The 25,389-nt window shown below is 43.7% G+C and overlaps 1 protein-coding gene across 1 annotated transcript in view; it reads right to left on the reverse strand.

Annotated features, from left to right (window-relative positions):
- The window catches only part of ZCCHC4 (zinc finger CCHC-type containing 4), a gene marked incomplete at its 5' end in the record, with an annotated part of 37,416 nt that extends 23,874 nt beyond the window's left edge, over positions 1–13,542 (reverse strand). Inside the window, 5 exons of the mRNA XM_080925748.1 lie at positions 1,205–1,282; positions 1,625–1,900; positions 11,453–11,535; positions 12,493–12,611; positions 13,419–13,542. Coding sequence (XP_080781874.1) covers positions 1,205–1,282; positions 1,625–1,900; positions 11,453–11,535; positions 12,493–12,611; positions 13,419–13,542 — 680 coding nt within the window. The remainder of the gene's footprint in view (positions 1–1,204; positions 1,283–1,624; positions 1,901–11,452; positions 11,536–12,492; positions 12,612–13,418) is intronic.
- Positions 13,543–25,389: the final 11,847 nt, after the last annotated feature.

Here is a 25,389-nt window from a genome sequence, read left to right on the forward strand (position 1 = left end):
CTCCGTCTCACAGAGCCCGGCGACAGCCCGTTTCCTCACGCTCACTTCTGCTGAGCTTGCAAACCTCCCCATCCCCCAATCTTTACCCCAACTTTTTCCCAGCTCCAAAGCTGTGCTGTTGTGTGGGACATTTTACTATTTAAAAGGGGCTAACAGTGTTTAAAGAGCACTTGATGCACTTAACGGAGGACCCAGGTTTAGTCCCAGTATCCATGTAGTGGCTCACAACCATTAAGTCTGGTTCCAGGGGATCCGATGCCCTCGTCTGACCTCCATGGGCATCAGGCACACATGTGGCATCCAAATAACACGTAGGTTAAACACACATACACATAAAATAATTCTCCTAAACCTGACTTATTTGCAGGGAGAAAAGGCATGTTTAATGCCTCATAGAAATACTGCAGCACTGTTCAAACAGATCTAAATGAAAGATACAAAACCTGATCCTTTAATATAGTCAATGATATGTAAAAATTGCCAAGAATAATTGTGTCAAACCATTACACAGCCTAAGGAATATTTCAATCTGCACATTCAGGTAGTGGATAAACGTTTGTTCCATGTAAGCTACAAGTCAGCACAGAGGTGCATCCCAATACGAGAAGTGCCCTGCAGTTCCCACACATAGCTATCCCCCACAAATATACCTACTTTTGAACTCTCGGCCCAAGACCTGCCTATTGCACGTCAGTACTCCCTCTACTTCCGGCTACATTCCCTATACTTCCGGTTATGCTACCTCCACTTCCGGCTATACTCCCGCCACTTCCGCCTGTACTCCCTCCACTTCCGGCTACACATCATCTGGAAAGATGATAGTTTTAGAACGTCCTATCACATAACCAAGATTTGAAGATGAAACAAAATCCCAAAACTCTGACCACAAATAAGGCAGTTCCGTTTCCTTGGAAGCATTAGTACATGGAGTAGGAATTGTCTCTAATCCTAAGTCACATATAAGAACACCCATTAATGGAGGAGAATCTGCATTCCACAGTAGCAAAGAACAAAACAACAACAACAACAAAAATACAACCCAATATCAATTTATTTGAAACAAAGGCTGTGTTGACTTTATAGACCGGACAAAGTGTTCATAACATGAATGTTAGTGAAAGCTTGTGACAGGTTACAAACAGTTCAGAAGAGAAGAACACAGAAAGAAATGAGATAACAAAGAAATATGATATTATAAACCTACCGAAAGTCAATATCCAATAACAGGCTCCTCATGTTGGGCTTCTCACCTGGCGCTGTTAGCCTGATCTGCTCATGTAGCCTGAAGCGAGTAATGAAAGCAAATTTAATAAGAAACTCCAAATGTCACAGACAAGCAGCAGACAAAGCACCAGGCAGTGAAACACTGCAGAGCGTCTGGCGCGCCTCAGTTTTGCAGACTGCTTTTTGTCTTTTTTTTTTTTTAAAGGGAAGAACTTAACAGAGAAATCTAACATAAAAATTCCAATCTCAGATCAGAAAGCAACCGCCATTTGAGGGGACCCGCTTTCCACGTCCTCTTGCGTCCAGAGCTTCACGCCTAACTCTGCACACAGTGCGACTGCTTTCTAAGAATGCGTAAGCATAGAATGGTGCTGAGAGAACTTTTTAAAGTGGACCGTACCTTGGTGTGCCAACACACAGCACTCTTCTGAATCCAAGGGTAGCCAGGAGACCTACTAGAAACTGGCAGCTCCTGTCCGCAAACAGGTACTGGGCATGTGTCTTCTTGTTCTCCAGTGGGTAGAGCAGCTGGCTGGGCCTTCCAAGCTGGGTGACAGAAATGTCAGCCAACAGCCGGTGCTCCGCATGCTCCCTCCAATCTGCAGGCAACAGCAACTGCTGGCAACTTTGACAGAACTTTCTTTGAGTCAAGGGCAACTGAATAAAACTCAGGTACCTTCAAGACACAACAAAAGACACAGGAGTGTGTTTTAACTTTTTTGTTGTGTTGTTGTTGCTATTTTTAGTATCTACAAAGTACTCTTACTTCTCAAGAGTACTGCATAAAGAAGTGAAAATGAGAAAAAAGGGTCTATGGAATGTTGGTGAGAATTTATGTCTGGATATATACCTACAAAGTGGAAAGAGTCAGCAACTTCACAAGAATTGAGATGCTCCAATTTAGTCACTGAATGAAGATCAATATCCATTTAAAATGTGAATATAATATATTACTCAAACAATTTAGTAGTAATGGCAACCACTAGTACATTTAAATTTATCGACAAATCCATGCGCTCCCACTTTGACATGTTAAACAGTCTGGCTCAGTCGGCAGTCATTTTAAAGTGAGAAATCAAGATCATTCCTCAAGTTCTTATGACATATTTAGCAAGAAAAATTACCTCTTAAAAGGAAAGATGTTCCTATAGGGCTCTCTGTTCTTAGCAATGCTGACATCGGTCGTCAGCAACTCCTCCCCTAGCCAGAACCAGTAACAAAAGTCTTTAAAAAGACTATCTCTGTCTTGAGCTAGGTGTAGCAGCAATGTCTGCGGCCCCAGTACTCACAAACTGAAACAGAAGGATGAGGTCCAGCCTGGGCTACATAGTAAAACAGTCTTAGAAGCAGAGACAGAGATAGCATTGGATACCCCATTTGTTTGCTTTCAAATCGGATTTCAGAGTTACTACAGCTCAGTTTCTCTTTTTACACTTTATTAAAGATTATTGGAGGAAGTCGGTATAGTCATTATGTCTTAGGGCAGTGATTCCATCCTGGGGACCGCAACCCCTTTGGGGGGTCAAAAGACTCTCTCACAGGGGTCGCCTAAGACCATGTGAATATCAGACATTTACATTACAACAAGCAAAGCTACAATTCTCTGTCGTAAGGCTGGTAACGTTTACATATGAGACACCAGTTACAAAATCAGAGAAGAACACACACAAAAAGAAGAAACACGCCCATTGAGGACAGAGGTGTGAAAATGCACACATGACACATGGCACTGTGCTAAGCATTCCTGCAGTCTGGCAGGCCAACGCGTTCAGCCCAGCTAATGTTAGGAAGTGCGCGGCAGACGCTGTACAGAGGAATCCAGAGAGCATTGGAACTTCTAAGTAGTTTCTCTTCAAAGGCCCCAAGCCACAGATGGCCAGTGGGGGGTCCAGCCGCCATCAGCAGCACTGATGCCATTTCACCATGGCTGGCTCTCCCCACTGAGTGTCACGTGTGGATCATTTCCACACCATACTCAGGTATGGACTCGCTGGGTCCACACTTACCACTCTGACCCTCAGAGCCCTGAGGAAACGTACAAAGTCTTCAGATACTGTACAACTGGTCACCTGCAGCCATGATGGGAGGAAGCAGAGGGACAGGGCACGACCGTACAAGGCCTGGAAGGTGCATGGATCGGGACTGAAGCATCCACGTGACTCCAGAAGAGATGTGCACCAAACCCAGAACAGGAAAGCCTCATCCCTACAAATCCTAGGCTCAGCACACTGACAGGACCTAGCTCAGTAGTGTGGGGAAACAGCCCCAAGAGCTGGGAAGATGGCTCAACAGACAAGAGCACTCGCTTGTTCAAATCCCAGCACCTATGTGAAAAGCTAAACATAGCTGCACATGCTGTGATCCCTAGCAGTGAGGGGTGGCTGAGGGCTGGAGGCAGGCAGATCCCTTACAAAAACAAAAACTTCCACAGTCTTATGAAGGATATCTAAGGAGCCTCAAGGCTGAATTACTGAGCAAAGACTCAATGCCTTCACCCTAAACTCGAAGCAAGCTATTCTTACCTCTCTACTCAGCATCTCCCAACCTAATTAGACAAAACAAAGGGCATAGATAGGACAACGAACATTAAAGTTTATTTATTGATAGTCAATATAGTCACATACATAAGGTCCTAAGGAGATCTTCAGAAAGTAGCAAGCAAGCTTAGCAGGTTTACACAGCCAAAGCTCATGTTGAAAATCATCTGTACTCTTACAGACCACAAGACTGTGAGGTCAGTCTCCAGGGCAGCCAACAAACAAGCAAACTTCAACACATATCTTGACTTTTTCCCACGTGAGATGCAATGAGACAGCCCACAGCTTTCTTCCCAGAACTACAACTCCCATGACCTGAGCAATGATCAGATCCTTCCTAACCACAAGGCAATGGACATTCACAGAGGGAAGGCTGGTAGGAGATTATGGAGGCTAGCTAAAATCAATCCTCATACAATAAAAGGGGAACCCAGAAAGAAGGTTAAATCGAAAGATGGCTTAGTGATTATAAATACTCACTGCCCTTCAGTTCCCAATTCAATTCCCAGCACCCACATGGCAGCTCACCACCATCATACGCCTACTGGTGTGCAGCTGAGCATGCAAAGTACCCATATACATAAAATGCATAAATAAATAAATCTTAGATCTGAAAGAAAGCATCCCAAAGAATCTGAGATGGCTACTTCTGGTGGGGCTTTTCCCAAGCCTCAGGTCTATAGGCTTTACTGCTGCAGACACGTCTTTTAAATTGAGATGTAATTCATACAGTTTATGGTTGCTGTGTGCAAGTCACTGATGGGTGGGGCATTCACAAGGTTGTGCTACATGTCACAGCCTAATTCCAGATCATTTTTATCACCAGCTCATTCCATTGGCAGCTGCTCCCCAGTTCCCCACCCCCAACCTCAGCCATCACCATTCTCCGGTTAACTCTCCAGGAATGTGCCTACTCTAGCCCGGTAAGATAAATGGAACACCTGAGTAACCCCATGCAGATTCTTATGTAAAACTTTTAAAATAAAAGATTTTTGCTTTAAAATAGAAAGTGCTTCGACTTTCAGCCAAATAGATACATACTGCAAGTCCTGCCAAAGGGCTATTACGGGTACAGAAGCCTCACCACTGAATCAGAGCAAAGGGGGACCACAGCGCAAAGTAAGAAGGGACAGAAGGGGGAAGGATGTGGGACCCAGCAGGGGGAGAGGTTTGATACTGGAACAGCGTGTAGGCCCACACATATAACTAAGAAAGTTATCAAAGATAATCTACAGAACAAATCTTCAGCTAAAAGGAAAGTGATAAAACATAAACAGCCATTTCCCATTTTACATGGATGAAGGCCAGAGAAAGGGTTGTACATGGGATACAAAGTGACAAAGGAGGACGAGCAAGATGGCTGAAGAGGCAAAGCACTGGCCAGGAAAGCCAGGATGACCTGAGTTTGATCCCCAGGACTCACAAAACCACAGTGATGGGGAGATCTGAATGCCAAGAATTGTCCTCAACCTCTATGCCCGGGGCTGCAGCCACACGCAGCTGCACTTACAGACATACATCATACATGTAAAACAAAGTTAGAAACACCTCCCAACGGGAGGAAATATAAACTATGTATAAGGAGAACAAAAGAGAGCCGGAACCCAGGGCAGCAGAACTGTTACTACAGACCAAGTTAGCAGAGATCTAAGTTGACAGCATCAGCAAACAAGCCTCCAGACAGGACTGAGAAGGTGACCTTGGTTTGGTTAACTGAGATGGGAAAGGCTGCCTAGACGGGACACTTTCCCTGGGCTTGTGTCCTACACAGCATAAAAATGAGACTAATAGAGCACTCTGTTTCCTGACTACAGATGTATGTGACCAGCGGACTCAAGCCACCAGAACATTCTTGCCAAGATAACACCACACTCTCATGATGTGAGCAAAAATAAGCCATTTTTCTTTTAAGATGCTTTTGTCAGAATATTTTACCATGGGATCAGGAAGAGTAAAACAATCCCACATGCAGATAAAATACATGAAGCTCAATCAATTCTGATGCCCAGTGTGGTCAGTCGGACTACCTATCACATAAAGGAACAGCCGGCTGCAGGCAGAAACCATGCCGTCTGTAGGGAGCTAAGTTTGAATGGGATGTCCTCCATAAGTCCCAGGTATCTGAATGCTTAGTACCCAGTTGGTAGCCTCCTGAGGAGGATTTAGGTGTGGCTTTGCCGGAAGAAGTATGTTACTGGGAGCCAGCTTTGAGGTTTCAAGACTCATGCCAGTCTGAGTTACTACCATCTACTTCCAGCCTGTGGTTCAAGATGTGAACTCTTGGCTGTTCTTGATGCTACTTCTTGGGTCCATTATCATGGACTCTAGCTGTCTGGAACATAAGCCCAATTAAAGGCTTTCTTTTATAAACTTGCCTTGGCTGTGGTGTTTTATCCCAACAACAGAAAAGCAACTAACACAGAAAGCAATAGGGGGACAGGCAGGACAACTCACCCACCTGAAAGTGACCAAGATCAACAGGAGAAAAGAGCACTACTGTCTGACCCTAATCGCTTGCCTGCCTCCCTCCCTCCCTCCCTCCCTTCCTCCCTCCCTCCCTCCCTCCCTCCCTGTCTCCCTCCCTTGTCAGGTTCAGCAGAAGGCTGCAGTACCAGCTCATCAGGCTTTCCGTGATAGGAGATAAACTGAGGCCTGACATTCCTCCGTATCTCAGGAACAGAGTTGCTCACCTATGCTACTTTAAATTTAGGATTCAGACAGGCTGTTTGAAGTTCCAGGGAAGAAGGAACAGGAGCCGGAAGCACTCAGATTACTCAGCTCCGGCCTCCTATTTACTGCACATGCCCTGAGGGAGAGGAAATTTCATTCTGCCGCATGGCTCAGCATGATTCACAAATTGCAGGCTAGCATTTTGAAATGTCATTTTTATTGATCTCCATTTGATGTTCCATTTGCCTTTCCTGGAGTACACAAATTATGTTTATGGCATTTGTCTAACAGCAGACCTTGAAAATCTAAGTTTAAATGAGTTCTGGAAAAAAAAAACATACCAAATGAAATATCAACCAAAGAAAATTATCTGGATGCACATAAATTAACACTGATTTCCACATTCAAATTTATCTTCCCCTCAGACTTCATAGGTCACAGTCAGGACTGAGGCATACCATATAACAGAATATTAACACATTTTAAAGCATAACAGGCAGCTAAAAACTATAAGGAAAAGCAAATCTGAGGCACAAAATGTAAATCTGTCAGCTGAGCATCTATGAAATATAACACAATTCAAAGGCCATGTTAGAGGAAAAAATGCTTATCAAATCCTGCTCCATAAACTAGAAATTTGCGCATCATTCCCAGACCCATAATGAAAACTGGGTAAGGAAGATCCATTCATCTTACGGCTGTCAGTCTTTTCTAAGTTTCACAACAACCCAAGCCAGCTGGGGCTGGAGAGATGGCTCAGTGGTTAAGACTGTTCTTCCAAAGGCCCTGAGTTCGATTCCCAGCAACTACACAGTGGCTCACAACCATCTGTAATCTAGTGTGTCTGAAGACAGTGACAGTGTACTCACATCCATAAAACAAATAAATAAATATTAAAAAAAAAAAAAAAAAAAAAGCCCAGCACTTGGGAAGCCAAGTTGGGAAGACTGCAAGTTCAAGACTAGTCCGAACTATCTACCAAGCCCTTCTCTAAAAACCAAATAAACAAAACACTAGAAAGGTTTTACTATACTAAGTATCAAGTCTTAATACAATTTATACTAGCAATACAGTTCTTTAGTAACCTAATTTATAGATGAGTTGACATAATTAAATTACCCAAATTAGAAAACAATTACAAGGATTTGTAACTGAAAATAATCTCAAGACCATATCCTCTTCATTTAGGTTCATTCACACACAATAAACTCATAGTCTCAACACAAAGGCATGTTAGGGAAACAGGTAATCCACTGAGCTTTGACTTGACCTCAGTATGATTTATCTTAAGGTAAAGTTTAGAAGAATATCCTACCTAGAACTTTGCCTCCACACGGCATATAACAAAATAACAAAACGCAGAAGCACCAACCAGAAAGCAAATTCAGCCTCTGTGAATTTCTCAAAGCGTGTTGAGAGTCCACGTCTCCAGGTACGGATAAGCTAATGCACACGTCAGCAATGACGTTCTCGCTTTCCTGAGCACAGAAATCTTATCACAGAATTCAGCCAAAGCTCAACTTGTTCTTCGTGCTGTACATCTTTGTATCTATACCTGTTTGTATCTATACACACATGCATCAGCTTCAATGCCAGCATTTATGTTGTCTTTGAACTCTCAACAAATACCTGGTGTATGAACAAACAATTGGAGGAATGGATGTCTCTGGAAATAGAACCTAAGGTTATAGGTTATACATGGATGATGATAATTTTATCAAAACATACTGAAAGGAGATCAGGAAAAGACAGATGGAGTTACTGCTTCCTTAAAATACAGTCTTCTGGAAATTTAATACTTGATACTTTAGCCAGTTTTATATATTAAATATGCATTTAAAGAATTATTTAACAGGGGCTAGAGAGATGGCTCTAGGTTAAGGACACTGGTTGCTGGCTGGTACAGAGGACCAGAGTTTGGCTCCCAGTACTGAAATGATGACTCACAACCATCCATAGCTTGAGTTCCAAGGGAAATAATACCTTATTCTGGCCTCCTTGGGCATTAGGGACACATATGATGAATATACATACACAGAAGCAAAATACACACATAGAAAAAAATAAGTCTAAAAAGAGTAAAACATCCCTTATCAGCCAGGGTTAGTGGTGCACTCTTTAATCCCAGCCCTTGAGAAGCAGAGGTAGGTGGATCTACGCAAGTTCAAGTCTAGCCTGGTAGTCTAACCTGGTCTACCAAGCAAGTTAGAGGGCAGTCAGGGCTCTTACACAGAGAAACCCTGTCTTGAAAAACCAAAATAAATAGATAAATAAATAATATTCTTTATCAAGTTTGGAAACATAGTTAAATGGTGAGTGCTTGACCTAAATACACAAGGCATGTGTGAAAAATAACCCCCCACACTCAGGCAGCATGGTGAGAGGACAGAACTCCACTTCCAGACTAAAGTTTACCACACAGACAATGGATCACTGAGCTATTCTCAGTCAGATTCTAACCATATCACCAATGTCCTATGGGACATGAAAGCACAATTATCAGATGAAAACGGCAACAGAAACAGAACGCCAAGCTAAGTACAGAGCTTGGCTACAACTCCATCAAACAAGAAAACTTCAGTGTCAATGTCAACACAAGGTTATGCTGGTAACGCTGTCCTAAATAGAAGAGCTTTGACTGGCTAAACAGGATTGTTGTTGATAAACAGAGCTAACAATGGGTTTTTGTTTACTAGAAGTCTCCCTTAAACTATCCTCTTACTCTGCCCCCAAAGGTCAGCTACCTTGGGCAAAGGCATCCTGGTCAATCAGCCCAAAGACCCCACCCTGCTAATCGTCATAAACTCCTCTTCCTTTTCCACCATTTAGCTCTTCTCTCTTCCTCCAACACCAAAAAGAGCCTTGACAGATTGATCCCTGATTAATTTCTTTCTACCCATGAACCAGTCCAGTATAGAGAGAAACTCTTGTGCACTGTGTATAAGCATTCACCTGTCAATAGAAAAAACCTATTGCCAATAACCTGAAGGAGAAAATACAAGATGGGAGTTCAGAGAGAGAGACAGAGAGAAAGAGAGAGAGAGAGAGACAGACGGAGAGAGAGAGAGAGAGACAGAGAAACAGAGAGAAACAGACATCAAGAGAGGCAGAAACACAGAGAGAAAGGGGGTTGAGGGCTGGGAAAGAGTCAAGATTAGGAGACTCTGAGGAGACAGCCACATGAAACTGAGAAGGTAACCAGCCACATGGCATGCTTAGAGTAGAATAAACTAGATTACTGAGATATAACCTAGTTGGGGGACAGAGCCAAGCTTAAGGCCTGAGCATTTATTCATAAAATATTAAGTTTCAGTCATTATTTCAGGAAACAAAGAGGCCGGGTTGAAAAAAACTCACAACTACAGTTCAGTTCCGTGGAGTCACTGCACTCTCACAATTGGGGGAGGGGGAGCCAGGATCAAATCCTACAAGCACAAAGGGGATATGGGTTGCAGGGCAGGAAGTGTAGGCAATGTGTTTCTAATCCACAACCTATCAATATTCTGTTTCCTACAGTTATGATAATCACATCCTGACAGATCTTTATCTCCTGTCTACATACAGTAAATTATTACAGATCACTAATTTTATCTTCTTTCATGTCTAAAATGATCCTTTGAATCAGAGAGGCAGAAAGCATGAGTCACAGTTCAGTCTAACAGCGTGACCTCCAAGTTGCTTCACTGTTCCAAGCACCACTTCCCGCCCAAGCTGGCCGTTTTCGCAGGATTGACATCACCTCGGGTAAAGCATCTTGCACAACACCAGCCTCACAGGAGTGCTCACACATACCCACCCCCTTCTCGACCTTTCTCAGTGTTGACTGAATTCCTACACAGAAAGCAGACCTCTCTAGTTAAGAACCGAAGTGAAGAGGCAATTAAGTTATGTTTAGAAAAGCATTTTCTAGCACGAGCTTTAAAGTCTAAGGAAGCTCAGGCAAGAGATTTTATTTATTTATTCACTGGGTTTTGTTTGAGGCAGGATCCCTCTCTACTTAGCTCTGGCTGGCCTGAGACTCACAGAGCACCACCATCTTGACTCCCAATGATGAGATTAAAGGTATTCACAACCATACCTAGCCTCAGGCAAGACATGCCCTAGAACTCCTTTTCTCATGGTCAGAATAAGGCCTCACAGTGCAGAATGCTGATACCCAATTAGTGGAAGGAAGCACCATAAACAAAAACCTGTCTGTCTTCTGTAAACTGACAATCAGAAAGGGGGAGGGGTCAGTTTCTTGGACAGCTTTGTCCAGCACATAGAGCAACACACCCAAGGGTCAAGACAAACATGAACTTTTGTCCCAGGACATCTGCAGATTCTAATGCATCCAATAACATTTTTAAAATGCTGAGTTTTAAGATGTTTACAGCTTGAAAAAGATCCCACCTATGCTACACTGAGAGGCAGAAGCACAGGGATAATTATAAGGTCAAAGCTGATCAGAGCCATAAAGTGATATCCTATTTAAAAACAAGCAAGGGGTGGAAAGATGGCTCAGGCATTAACAGATATTGTTCTTCCCGTGGACCTGGGTCCAGTTCCTAGCATGAACGTGGTGATTCACAATGTTCTCTAATTCCAGTTTCATGGGATCTGATGCCCTTTTCTGACCTCTACAGACACAAGATGCAAATATATTACAGACATAATGAAGTATGAAGACATACTCATAAAGTAACACGGGTGTAACTTGGAAACATGCTAAATGTAAAAATCATAGATTATATGGATAATATATGAGTAATCAAATTAATAGCCACAAAAACAGTCACCAAGGTTTGGAGGAAGTAGAATAAGGAGTTATTACTTCACTGTGAAAATTTTCTGATTGTTCGATACAATAAAGATGTTTAGGACACAGAAGTGATGGTTGAATAGATCAGGAATATAATCAATACCAGTGAACTGTACACTTGCAAAAGATTAAAATGAAAAGTGTTAAAAAATTAAATAAATGAAAGTAGTCTAAAAAGCGACATTACTGCCAAGACAATAAGAAGACATTACAGCAGTACCTTTCTGTGCACTGTGCTCGGGACAGAGGAGGCCGGCATTGCTCATTATGAATTTCTCGGGCAGCAAGTCTAGCTTCTGACAACTGAAAGGCAGAGCAAACGTTTGTTTACTTATCAGACGGGCAGAACACAGCGCCAATGCCACTCACTCCGTCTTTATCCAGGCCTCCCCACTCTCCAGAACTCTACAGAAGTAAATGACTTGTCTTTCAATATTCTTATTACAAAGCAGAAGTTGGAGTAGTAATGGAACACTCCAGAGGCAGAGGACAATTTCTGAAAGTTCAAGTCTAACCTGGTCTACACAGCGACTCCGGAGAGTCAGAGCTACACAGTGAGATACCAAACGCTAATCAAAAGTAAATCAGAAGGAACCAAATAAATAAATAAATGATAAATTGAAGTTAAGACATGTAACACATCACAACACATGACAGGGAACTACTTTTCTTTTGTGACAGTAACACAACTGTATCAAAGTTCAGAAGTAAGTATTAACTTCAATGCCCGGACTATAAAGAAAAAAAAAAATCCAGAGCATGAAGTCTTCACCCCTCCTAAGGTATTTATTTATCTTGGGGTGGAGAGATGGTTCAGCAGTTGAGATCAAATACTACCTTATGGCCCAACTCTATTTGAAACACCCACATCAGGAGGCTCACAACTGACTGTCACTCCAGTTCCATGGGGATCCAAAGACCTCTTCTGACATCCACAGACGCCTGTACTCATGTGGACACACTGACAAATATGCTGACACACATAATTAAAAATTAAGCTGGTTAGTGGTTGCACATACTTATAATCCTAGCACTCGGGCAAAGGCAGGCAGATCTCTCTGAGGCTAGCCTGGTCTACAGAGTCAGTTCCAGGCCAGCCAGGTCTACACAGAGAAACCATATTTTGAAAAAACAAAGAAAAAGAAAAAAAAATCTTTAAAAATATCAATGTACTAAAATGAAAAAAATCATTTTATAGAATGCTTAAACTGCATGTTTACTAGTTCATTCTCAATAAAACTGGCCAAAATGTTACCATACCTTTTCATCTTCCCATTGAAAAAAATTACAGTCTTTTCTATCTCTACAGGCTGAGCAGGCATAAAATTTTCGTGTCTCTTCCTTCCCTTGGCTCACTTTTACAAAGAGAAGAGTGGGCCCTAGTTCCAGAACAGGAAGAAAAAGTAAATGTCAAGCAGCAGTTTACACCAAGTTATTTTGCTTTCTCTGCCTTCGATAAAATTTATTTAGGTATTATGCATAATGTACAATTCAATGTGCTACCTTGTTTGATAAACTTTATTTTCTTCAGTTGCAACACTGATGCATTTAAATATTAGAAATAATTTTTTTTTTAAAAAAACACTCTCTTCAGAGGAAAAAAAAATGCTTTGTCTACGCTACAAAAGTCAACAGTTTCGGTCCATAGTGAAAGTAAGCTTAAAGTAACCGATTTGAATAAAACAAAGGGGAAAGCCCAGAGAATTGCAAGGTTTGCCATTACCATTTTCAGCGAAACCCTGAGCTTTACAGTTGGGAAGCTCCAAGAGGTAAATTTAATTAGGCTTCCTGAATTTTGTTGTTCATTCTATCTTCAAAACAAAAACAACAGCAACAACAAATCAAATCGACAAATTAAATTCCGCTAAGAACTTGTTAACAGGAATCCTTCAGTCCTGTGCATTCTATGCTCCGCTTCCTACCTACCCGTCCCCCAAAAGCAGAGATATTGACAACGATCTGGAGACAAAGATCCAACAGCCAGGACCTCTCTAGGGGTTTATTAGCTATAGTGAAAACCACTTTCTGAAAACGGGTGTTATTCAAGCATCACACAAGGTAATGAAGCGGGGAGGGGTGGGGGGAACCTTCTCTTCCAGAGACAAATCTGAAAAGCCCGCAGAAAATCCAGCCCAAGCCTCGCCATTGGCGCCTGCGGGCAAGGCTGGGCGCAGACGCCGACCCACCGTGTGGGCACAGCGGGGCGGAAGCCGCGGGGTTCGAGGGAAGCGCCAGCTCCACCCCGGACGCCCTACGCCCCGCGCTGCCTTCACCCTCCAGGGACTCAAGACTGTCCATGGGCGTCGCCATCTTTCCGCCAAGGTCCCGAAAGCCTCTGTCCCAACCAAGGAGGTAGAGAAAGAGCGGCGCCGCGGCACGGGGGACCCACAGCGCCCCACGCGTCCTGGAGGAACCACGCCGCCGTCAGACCCAGAGCAAGAGGAGACTGAGCAGAGGACACACCCCCCGGGGGTTCTTGGGTGAGGCTGGTAGACCTATGCCAAGAGCGCACCTATAACCAGGAGAAGAGATGAACCTTTAGAACAAACATCTGATTATAGATTGAAAGGAGCTAAAACAATAACTGAACTAGCCAACAGCTCGGCAGCTCTATTGAGTCGTATAAAGCCATAGAACTGTCTAGATTCTTGGTTTGGTTTAGTTTAGTTTGGTTCTTTTCTGTTCTGTTTTCTGTGGCAGGGTTTCAAGCAGTCCAGGCTAGCCTCCAACTCCCCAGTAGCAGAGGATAACCTTGAACTCCTGATCTTTTGCCTCTACTTCCCTAATGCTAGGATACAAACGTGTATCACCACGCCTGGAGCTCACATGACATTTACTCTTGCACGTGATTATTGAATGCCGTTTGTACATCGTTAAAAAAAAAAAGTCCCCATTTGCCAGTGTCAGTTGTCTACGTAAAAAATATCAAAGAGTGTACACTTGTTTATAACTTCTAGATTAACTTGAGTTTGGTAAGTTTCGGGATATGAGACTAACATACATTATTAGTCATATTTCTGTACACTAGCAATGATCTTCTAAACATAAAATTTAGAATACCACTCAGAATTTCCAAATAAAAGAAGCATGTATTTGTTTAACGTGCACAGGTCTCGTGAGCAGAAAACTTGAAAATGTTGCTGAAAAAAAAAATCAAGAAAGATCTAAATAGATGTGCGTTCATTATATGGGAAGCGGAGCACAGTAAAGATGCCAGCTCCTCCCAGCCTTAGTGCAGACAGATTTAGTGCAATTTCTAGCCAAACCTCAGCCAGATATGCAAAGTATTATTCTGAATTTTATAGGAAAGGGCAAAGAAATGACTAAAATAATTTTAAAAGAAAGTAACAGTAGGAGAGATCCAAATGGTGGTAGTATTAGGCAAGACTCACACATACACACATCTGATTGTCAATGAAATTGCAAAACATGTCATTGTAACATCCCGCGCGTGCACACACACACACACACACACACACACACACATACACACACACACACACACACACACACATACACACACACATACACACACACATACATACACACACATACACACACACATACACACACACATACACACACACACATACAAACACACATACAAACACACACATACACACACACACACACATACAAACACACATACAAACACACACACATACACACACACACATACACACACACATACACACACACATACACACACACACATACAAACACACACACACACATTGATTTGAATAAGGCACACGAGGAGGCACTGCATAATTACGACAATAAAACAGGCATCAAAAATGATGCAGTCTTCTCTTCTCTGAGGAAAACCTTTGGTGAGAAAACCCCACACCTTATATTTAGAAACTGTTACTCACCAGTTCATGACACGTATGAATTCTAAAAACTGTGCCACTAGGGGAATTTTATTACATAAACATCCAAACAACTGGGAAGGCTACAACATCACCAAGGTCCTAAATTTGGTTTGGTTTGGTATTTGGTTTGGTTTGGTTTAGTGTTTGGTTTGGTTTGGTTTGGTTTAGTTTGGGTTGGATTGGGTTGGGTTGGGCTGGTTTGGTTTGGTTGTTTGGTTTGGTTTGGTTGGTTAGGGTTGGTTTGATTTGGTTGTTTGGTTTGGTTTGGGTTGGGTTGGTTTGGCTTGGTTTGGTTGTTTGGTTTGGTTTAGTTTGGGTTGGATTGGGTTGGGTTGGGCTGGTTTGGTTTGGTTGTTTGGTTTGGTTTGGGTTGGGTTGGTTTGGCTTGGTTTGGTTGTTTGGTTTGGTTTAGTTTGGGTTGGATTGGGTTGGGTTGGGCTGGTTTGGTTTGGTTGTTTGATTTGGTTTGGTTGGTTAGGGTTGGTTTGATTTGGTTGTTTGGTTTGGTTTGGGTTGGTTTGGTTTGGTGTTTGGTTTGGTTTGGTTTGGTTTGGTTTGGTGTTTGGTTTGGTTTGGTTTGGTTTGGTGTTTGGTTTGGTTTGGTTTGGTTTGGTTTGGTGTTTGGTTTGGTTTGGTTTGGTTTGGTTTGGTTTGGTTTGGTTTGGTTTGGTGTTTGGTTTGGTTTGGTTTGGTTTGGTTTGGTTTGGTGTTTGGTTTGGTACACTTATGTACATATCCCATCAGTAACTGGAATGTTATCAGATGTTAACTATGGTTAACAGACATCTGTGTATTTATTTGCTCAGGGTTAGGATAATCATCAGTAAGTTATGAGTGTCTTTACTTCATACTGGGAAACCTTGGGTGCAGAGATACTCTGAAATCCTTGGGAGCATTCTGATGGAAACTGAAAATAGGCCAGAGTACAAAGACCCAGTGAATTTGGAAACTCCACCCACAGAGTCTCTGGACAAATCAGTGAACTCCTACAAGAACCAGGAAGTCTATCCCATTACCCTCAGAGAACTGGAATCCCCAGATCTCCTAACATCATGAATGAAGCCAGATCTTTTGTAGAGGATGTCTAAGCGTGGCCTCCATCTTCAGGTTGAAAAACTTTGGTCCTGTCAATCACAAGCAACAGTGACAATGGCACCACAGTCATCGTGGTGGAGGTGTGGAGTCACTACTGTGCCATCCTTTTCCAGTTGAGACTCAAACCTTGCCTTGTGTTCCTTGCCACAGGAGCCCTGTCAGCCTCTCCCACATCTTCCGGATTCATGGTAGAATATGGTCTCAGCAGCCTTTTGCTTTTACTACTGCAGTCGAAGGTGTAAAGGAACTGTTTATTTGCCTGTCCAATTGTTGTCTGGAAGGATTATGGTCTCAGTCTGCTAACCTAGGGCCTCCATATAATCTTATCTGGGCCTAGAATGTTCTCAGCCTCTGACTCTTGGTGAGTTCATTCTTCTAGTTCCTTCTGAACTCAAGCTGGCTGGTTCAACTTAGCGATTCTGGCTTACAAGCTGACTGACTCGATCTGGCTTCTCTCTCTTGGCCTCTCCTGAAAGGCTCTGCTTGACCTCATGCTACCTTTGGCAGTCTGCTCTAATCTTCTGGCTCCTCTTCATTCCCTGGCTCATTCTGTCTTCCCCTTTGTCTAGCTTGTTCTTTCTCTCTGCATCCTGTCTCTGGGCCACTGTCTCCGGGAAACTGACTCCTTCTCTTTTTGTGCTTTCTGCTCTTCCTCTTACACACCCTGTAACACTCACATCCGGACCATGATGCCCTGCTGAGCTGGTCAGGAAGCCCCCCAGATGTCCTCCCTCTGCTTTTCTTCCCCAGCCCTAAAAAGCCCCAACTGTGAAGCTTGGTTGGAAAGGCATGAGACCCAAAGGAACTATGGGAGATTTCTGGGATCTGCAGAAATCAGTGAGAACTCTGCAGAGCTACACACCCCAAAAACTGCCATTTCTGAGCCCTTGAGACACACAGAGCCCTTCTTTTGTTTTGTTTTATTGTTTTTCAAGGTAACATTTCACTGAGTAGCATCACTGGCCTGGAGTTCACTACTGTAGCCCAACCTGAACTGACCTGTGGCCATCTTCACGCTTCATCCTCTAACATCCTGAGGTTAGAGGCCCGTGACTTCACCTCAGCACGTCTGATGTGCTGGGCGAGAGCCCCATGGAGTGGGTCTGTAGAAAGCTAGAACAGCCCTGAACAGGAGGATGCGGTGCCACGGCTGAGTGATTGTCTGGTGTTCAGGAGACCTTGGCTCCCGCAAAGCAAAACCAAAAACAGCTCTGCAGACATGGAAGTTTCCAAGAGGCCCTTCATCAAGTCTGGAAGAGCAGCCCTGTCCTTCCTTCCAGCCTGTAAAGCCTTTCTGGCGAGAGAGCTGGGCGGAAGGGTGAGAGGAGATGGGACTCATTTATAAAAGTGATTGTCCCCTGTAGACATGGAAAATGGAGCCCTCAAGATAAAAAAAAATCTGCTCCACAGGAGAGCTGCACAAATGGTGGGCTGAAGGTGTTCTCCAAGATTCCCATCCATCTGCAGCTCACACTAGCTTCCTTTGACTTAGTCTTCTCAGAAAGACCAGGTTGTTCATCAAGCCGAGACTACGGTGATAGGTTAGGGGTAGGTAGATATCCAGTGATCCTCAGGGCACTGTGGTGGTATTTATGGCTCTCATGGGTCCATATATTTGAATACCTGGTCCTCAGTTGGTGTAACTGTTAAGAAAGGATTAGTAGGTACAGCCTTGGAGAAGGTGCTTTACTGGGGATGGGCTTTGTGGTTTGAAAATCCCACACCAAAGCTAGACATAATGGTGCACACGTTTAATCCAGCACTTGAGAGGCAGAGGCAAGTAGATCGCCAGGAGTTTGAGGCCAGTGGTCTTTTCGGGTGAGTTCAAGGGACAGTGAGTTTCCTGACTCAAAAACAAACTAACAAGAACACAGAAAAAGGAAACTGCACACCATTCCCAGTGTCTGTCTTGCGCTTGTAGGACAGATGAAATCTTTGCTCCACACAGTGCCTGCTGCCACGCTCCCTGGTATGGCCATGGGCTTTACTCCCCTCTGGGATCATGAGCCTCAAATGCTTTTATACGTTGTCTTGGTCACTGTGCTTTGTTACAGCAATAGAAACGTTCATAAGTCAGCAGTACCTTGAGAAGAGGACCCTGGAGGCCAACATAGAGATGATAGTGACAAAGGTAGATGAAGCTCGGAGGCCTCTGTCTTGGGTCAGGGAACTGATAGGGGACAGGAGGGACAGATAGGAACACTTTTGTGTTATATGTTATGGAGGTCCACTTATACTACGTATTATGAATGGAAACAGTAAAGCACTTCATTTATTACTAGCATAACATGCTCACAGTTAATACTTTGTTTGTTCCAAGTTAACTCCCTCCTGGCCCAGAAGGCCCCTGAGGAAGACAACGGTTGATACAAGCAGAAATGAACTAGACTCTGTTTCAAAGTGTCAGAGCCCAGACGCCCCCGGGATGAGACTGACAGATGACCGAGAATCTTGAGCTTATATTAGAAGGGATTGTCTTTTCCTTCATTTATTTTATTAAAATCGGGTGTTTAGAGTCTAGGAATGTAGCTCAGTCGGAAGCATGCTTGCCTAGTGTGCATAAAGTCCTGGTTTCAATCACCAATGGACTGGGCATAGCAATACAAGCCTATGGTCCCAGCATTTGGGAGGAAGGGGCAGGAAAATCAAGAGTCCAAGGTCATCCTCAGCTGCACACTGAATTCCAAGCAACCTCCTTGCTTAGGAGGAGAAGGAGGAAGAAGGAGAAAAAATAGTTTCAAATTTACTGTTCTACAGTAACTGTGGACTTCATTCCAAAGGAGTCAAGAAGGTTTGCAAAACTTTGCTTTATGAAAGGGAACCATCAGGAATAGGAATCCCAGAGCTGATTCAGTGTGATTCAGGCAGGAGAAAACGGGACTGAGTCAGAGGGACCTCGACCCACATCCTGATCTCCCATATATAAAGCTTTTCTGAGTGTGTATGGGATACACTGTTTCTGATAGTAACATAGCTCTTCTGAGAAAAGAGTCAAACATCACCCTTGTGGGCTGCAGGGTTCTACCTGGAATCAGAAGACACAATCAAGTGGGGTGCTGAGGAAGGGTCCAGAGAAAGGCTGTTTTCTAAATTGTGTGGTACCTGAAGCCACCAAGGAGCTGTATTGACCTTGGGACTGGTGACAGTGGGTTCTACAGAGGTTAATCCTACCAGTCGAGAATAAGACCTATCACAACTTTCAGCCAAATTTGAAGCAAGCTTTGTTCATACCCAGGATTCCCAGAGTGTGGCACCGAATTACATTAGACAGGGACTTATGATGATAAACCCCACAAGGCTACGTACTTCCTACCTTCACCCAGTCAGGGACAAGCATGCTCCCTGATGGGCTTCCCGCCTATGTGTGATCAAGCACACATCCTGTGTAATTATTGCAACCATGTCTGTTTGCAGAAGTGGAAACATACGGCTTATTATCTTACATGAACAGCCCTCAGCATTCCAGGAAGGTATTAGTCTTTGGAAACGTGAGCCTTACAAATTAGAGGAATTTAACAAACTCTTTTAAACATGGTAATTTAAACTTAAAACACAAATTAGCCATCACACAGAACCAAGGAGAGATAACCGTTTCTGGAAACCGTGATAGGGAAAGACAGCGCAGAGACTACTCCATCTTGTATTCTTGCTAAGGCCATTTTAGGCTCAACTAGCATTTGATCTCCCTGATGGAAAACCCCTTGGAAAATGACCCAGCTCTGTTCTAGGGACCTGAGTTTAAGATACCTCCACCAACTTATCTTAGCTTCTGTTAAATTGCTTGCTTGTGCAAAACCTCCCACTGCAATTCCTAAATGAGATTACAGGTTGAGGTTCTTGCCTTTAAAGCCCAGTATCTACAAACTGAGCGCTACACTTGGATTCCCTAATATCAGAGTGAAGTTCCATCTCATCTCGCTGGAATAATGACTTTCATTTGGCTATAAAATTGTGTCTGAGCGGTCTTCTCTGGTGGGTTCCCTTTAACAAAACCAAAGGGGAAAATTTAGGACAAGAGCAATCAATCCTATAAGATATAATTCCTTTAATGGAGGTCAGGAAATCATGCCAAGCCCTCAGGTCAGAAGCTTTGGGTAAAGATGAATTTAAAATAGGGACACATAGGCACCTCGGTGAGTGTCATTAAAATGTGTGCCCTCCAAAGTGGTTTAATGAACCTTGAGGTCCTCACATCTTTCTGCTGCTATGTCTGCAGAAAAGCAATGAAAACTAAAATATCGCAGGTCTCTCAGTGCTGCCATAGTGTTCAGCCAATCAGGCACCGAGCAAGGGAGAAGGGGTTTACAAGAACAGACGGAGTCCTATCCAGTCTGGAAAACTCTAGCATAGCATCTGAGGAAATAGAAGATCTGCACCAGGTAACCCTTGGAATAGATAAGTAAAAGTGAGTCCGTTCACACCCGCGGACACTTAGAATCCACATACCGATGCATACACTGCAAGTCCAAGCCCCCTGGCTCCCCGTCGCAGTCACCACTGTAGTCGGTCTGGCTCCTTTGCTCAGTCGGAGGCTTCTCCTTGGCAGTCCTCCAGGACTTATGCCAAACTCCGTCTTCAATGCCCACAACTCAGTCTGCACTGTAGGCTTTGAGATATGACAAGAAGGTCCTCGTACCTGCTGTGCAGCCAAGCGGAGCAGAAACTGTCCCGGGAAGATGACAGCATTTTAGATGGCTATCTGGACCAGTATGGACTCCGGGCTCCTAGAAGCAAAGATGGCCACATGCTAAACTGCTGAGCGACCGAGCCCGGGCAGTTGCCACTCTGGCCTGAACCAGCATGTGGCGTCCGTGCAGTCCCCCATTACTCTAAGTAGTAGAGAAAGTTCCCTAAGCCATCAGAAGATCAAAGGCAGTGTCATTTCCCGAGTGCATCAGGCACCTACATCTTGTTAGACCAGCTTCCTGGGCCTTTACCTGTTTATGGAATTCGTTCAGCCCGAGGCTGGGGAAACTGCCTGCTCTCTCTCTGCTGCTGCTTGGGGCTTCTAAAGTCTTCAGGAGAGATTTCTGGAGATGTCAAGAGAAAAAGAAAGCTCTCTTTCTCTACAGAGGTGAGCGGCCACTCATTGAAATCATGAGCTCTCAATGTTTGGCTCTGAAGGACCAGCAAGAAGATTCACGGGAGCCAAAGCCACCACAACTAGTTTTTCAGAGACCAGACCAAGGCATGAGGAACCTGAACCAATACCTTTTAAAATGTCCATCTTTCCTGACAGGATTCCACGTTAACTCTTTGTTGTCAGGAAAGAGAATAAGTTTACAACTGCGTTTTTTTTTTTGTTGTTGTTGTTGTTTTTTTTTTTTTTTTTTTTTTTTTTTTTTTTTTTTTTTTTTTGTCATAATACACCAAGAAATTGATTTACTCCAAGGAATCTATTTTTGTACACTCTACTGGCTGGTTTTGTGTCAACTTGACACAAGCTGGGGTTATCACAGAGAAAGGATCCTCCCTTGAGGAAATGCTTCCATGAGATCCAGCTATAAGGCATTTTCTCAACTAGTGATCAAGGGGGGAGGGCCCAGCCCATTGTGGGTGGTGCCATCCCTGGGCAGGTAGACCTGGGTTCTATAAGAAAGCAGGCTGAGCAAGCCAGCGGGAGCAAGCCAGTAAGTAACATCCCTCCATGGCCTCTGTATCAGCTCCTGCCTCCTGACCTGCTTGAGTTCCAGTCCAGACTTCCTTTGGTGATGAACAGCAATGTGGAAGTATAAGCTGAATAAACCCTTTCCTCCCCAACCTGCTTCTTGGTCATGATGTTTGTGCAGGAATAGAAACCCTGACTATGACATACACATTCCTTTTATGTAACAACTCAAATCTGACACACAGACACATTCCTGCCCTGACATCTTTCCGTGGAGGACTGTGATATGGATGTGTAAGATGACATGAGCCCTTTCTTTCCTGAGTTGTGTTTGGCAATGTTTTATCACTCAGAAATCCTAAGATAGTCAAGAAGATCCTCCCTCTGCTTCTAGACCTTTCAGTTCTCTTTTCTCGGTGCTGAGGGAGTCCCAGTGCACAGTGCAGGCAGACCACTGGATTGTGACCCCCTTGCCTCTGGCTCACAGGTGTAATACCTGTTGACATCACAGGAATGTTGTGTCCAGCATTTACAAACTCTTGTGGGTCTGTACAAGAGATGAAGGTCACCTGGGGTCACCTGGTTACGACTGCGTGTGTCCTTGTTGAAGCTCATTCCCTGCTGAATTACCTAGGTATCTTTATTAAAAATCAGTTTACCAGACGGCTAGGACTTCCTTCCGAATTCTCCACTGAGAATACGGTCCCATCCATGCCCCACTGCCTAGCAACAGCTTTCAAAGTTTGAGACCCGGTAAACACTTCCAACAAGCGTTCTTTTCCAGTTGTTTTGCCCAAAACATTTTCACACGCACTTCGAAACTACCTTCTCAATGTTAACCAGTATATCACAGGACTTTATATCCAACTGACAAATTTTCGAAGTAGCTTTTAAGCACTCTGTTCATGCGAGCATCGTATTTGGTGTGAGACCGAATTGAATTGTAGAGACTTAGTACGCAAGGTGCAGCTCTAGCACTGAGCTGTAATCAACTCCTAATCCTTATTTTCAGTGATTGTTCATAGCCTGGTGTGGAAGCCCAGTGTAGCATCAGATGGATTTACTCCTAAGATCTAATGGATTTTGGTACTATTGACAAATAGTGTTTTTTGAATTTTTATTTTTCTAATCCTGCATATGTGTGTGTATCTTTCAAACTTAATTTAAAATTGGTTCTTAAATTAAGAGTTATCTGTATAGATTCTTGAGTTTCCTAAATGTATAATTTAAGTCATCTTCAAGTCATTATATTTTCCCCTCTGATCTTTATGCCTTTGCCTTGGTACCTGATGCTTCTCTCTGCTTGTCAGGTTCCCAGAACAAAACCTACCAGGCTCGAATGCCTCCCTCATTACTGCCCCCAAGAAGAAAGTGTGGCAGAGAACCCTGGCCAGTGTCTAGGGATTAAAGATACAGATGCAATGGGAGTTGTATAACTGTAGATTGTCCTGAAGCTGTTTGTGTTTTAATGTTAATTCCACTTCCTCCAGAAGGGCGGCCTAGTCACAGGACTTCAAGGGAACCTTCCCATTTTAATTAGTAAAATAAAGGAAAGCCAGTGACTGGGAGGGGTGAGGGAAGTGGGAGGTCTAAGGGGTCAGAGGACAAAAGGTCAGAGGTCAGAGAGGCAGAGCAGGTGAGAGGAGGGATGGGGAGGTTCTGTCAACATGGAGCTTCCCAAGGACCAGCTGGACCCAGGTGGGATTTATTGGTTATGAACATTAAGGATTTTACAGGTCTAATATCTCTTATAGAAGAACAGTTTGTATCTTTGTCTATTTGATGTAATCTTGTTGTGTAGAGGGTTTGTGGATGGTGAGTTAAACATATATCTGTGTGAAAAGCTATCGGGCTGTAGAGTTGTGTTTGTGTGGGATTTTGGGATACAGAAATACCCGGGGTCAGAGGCAGAGACAAGTTGGGCCGTGTTGGCGGCTCAGACTGGGCGACAGAGGTGCTTGGGGCCCCGAACTAAAACCGGGCTTGAGGAGTGAGACCTCGGGGCTGGTAAAGACATTTTTTATATTTCAATATTTACTGCAACAGGTGGCACGCCAACGTGTTAGGCAAGAATCTACTAAAAGGCTTACGGTTATCAGCCTAAGAGTTAGTTAAAAAAAATGTTTATTTTCTGAATAAGAGCGGGCCAGCGCCATTTTGAGTCACGCAGTGTTTCAGCGGGAACTTCCAAGAGACAGCCTTTGCTGACAGGATGTAGTTTCTTGTAGGAAAAAAGCAGGCGATCCAGGCACACACAGAGGTAAAGAGAGGGAGTTGCACGGACAAGTTGGGCCGTGTTGGCGGCTCAGACCAGGCGTCAGAGGTGTGCGAGGCTCTGAACTAAAGCCAGGCCTGAGGAGTGAGAACTCAGGACTGGTAAAGAGATAAACTGTGTCTTATTTTTTTAGTATTTACTGGCAACATATAACATCTGATTTTAACATCAGGAGAGGAGGCTCAGGAGGGATTAAGAGCACTGGTTCTTCTGAAGGACCTGGGTCTGAGAGCCAGTACCAACATGGTGGTTCACAATCTAGTCCCAAGGGATCCAAGGGCATCCTCTGTTCCACAGGATGTTGCCCACAAGTGGGGCACATAAACTCTGTCTCTCTCTCTCTCTCTCTCTCTCTCTCTCTCTCTCTCTCTCTCTCTCACACACACACACACACACACACACACTCCTAAAAGATGAATGAGATTTAACAGGAGAGGGGAGTAAGGGCGGAGCTCAGTGGTAGAGTGCAGAAACATGTATGAGGACCTGGGTTCAACCAGCACTACACAAGGCCTTGGTGGTGAGACAGGGGCTCCATTAGGTAACATGTCTGCATGTAAAAAGCTGGACATAGTGGTACATGCTTATAACCCTAACACACAAACACCGGAGAATACCTGGAGCTGGCTGACCAACTAATTTTGACCAATTGCTGAACTTTGGTTTTAGTGAAAGGGTCTGTCTCAAAAACAAAGGCAGAAAGCAACTGAGGAAGACGTCTGGTGTCAAACTCCGGCTTCTATATGCATATCTGTACACATGCACCTGCACACACGTGTAGAAGTGCCTGCTACACTCTTGCAACTCCTAGCTATTCAGAGGGTGAAACGTGGCAACTTTGTAAAAGTAGTTAACTCACCTGAGTTAACTACTTTTACAAAGGGTTACCTCCTCCATTTGCTAACCTAGGCATAGTTCTGGAAGCTTCTAGCCTCTGCACATTCTTATCTGGGCCTAGGGTGTTTTCTTCTTTGTGCTGCTCTCCCTTAAGTAGCCTCTCCTTCCTCTCTGCTCTCCTGAGAGCGGGGATGTCCTATTTTATCACATTTTTCTATGACTGGTCACTTTGCCACTCAATTAGACATTACTTTCAAATACTGGTGCTTCCTTCTATAAACTAACTTTACCTTCATTGTTTGGGATCAAAGGTGTGTCCTAAGGAAATGTCTGTATTCCACCAGAGGGATTAAAGGTGTGTGCTTCAGCTGAGCTACACCACAATGAGAAACATGTTTTTCCAGTAAACACCCCGATCTTGAGGTTCGCAGTGTGATCAAATACCCTGCAACAGAACTTAGTGAGAT

The sequence above is a fragment of the Micromys minutus genome (genome assembly GCF_963924665.1).
Source record: "Micromys minutus genome assembly, chromosome: 1".
Taxonomy (NCBI): Eukaryota; Metazoa; Chordata; class Mammalia; order Rodentia; family Muridae; genus Micromys; species Micromys minutus.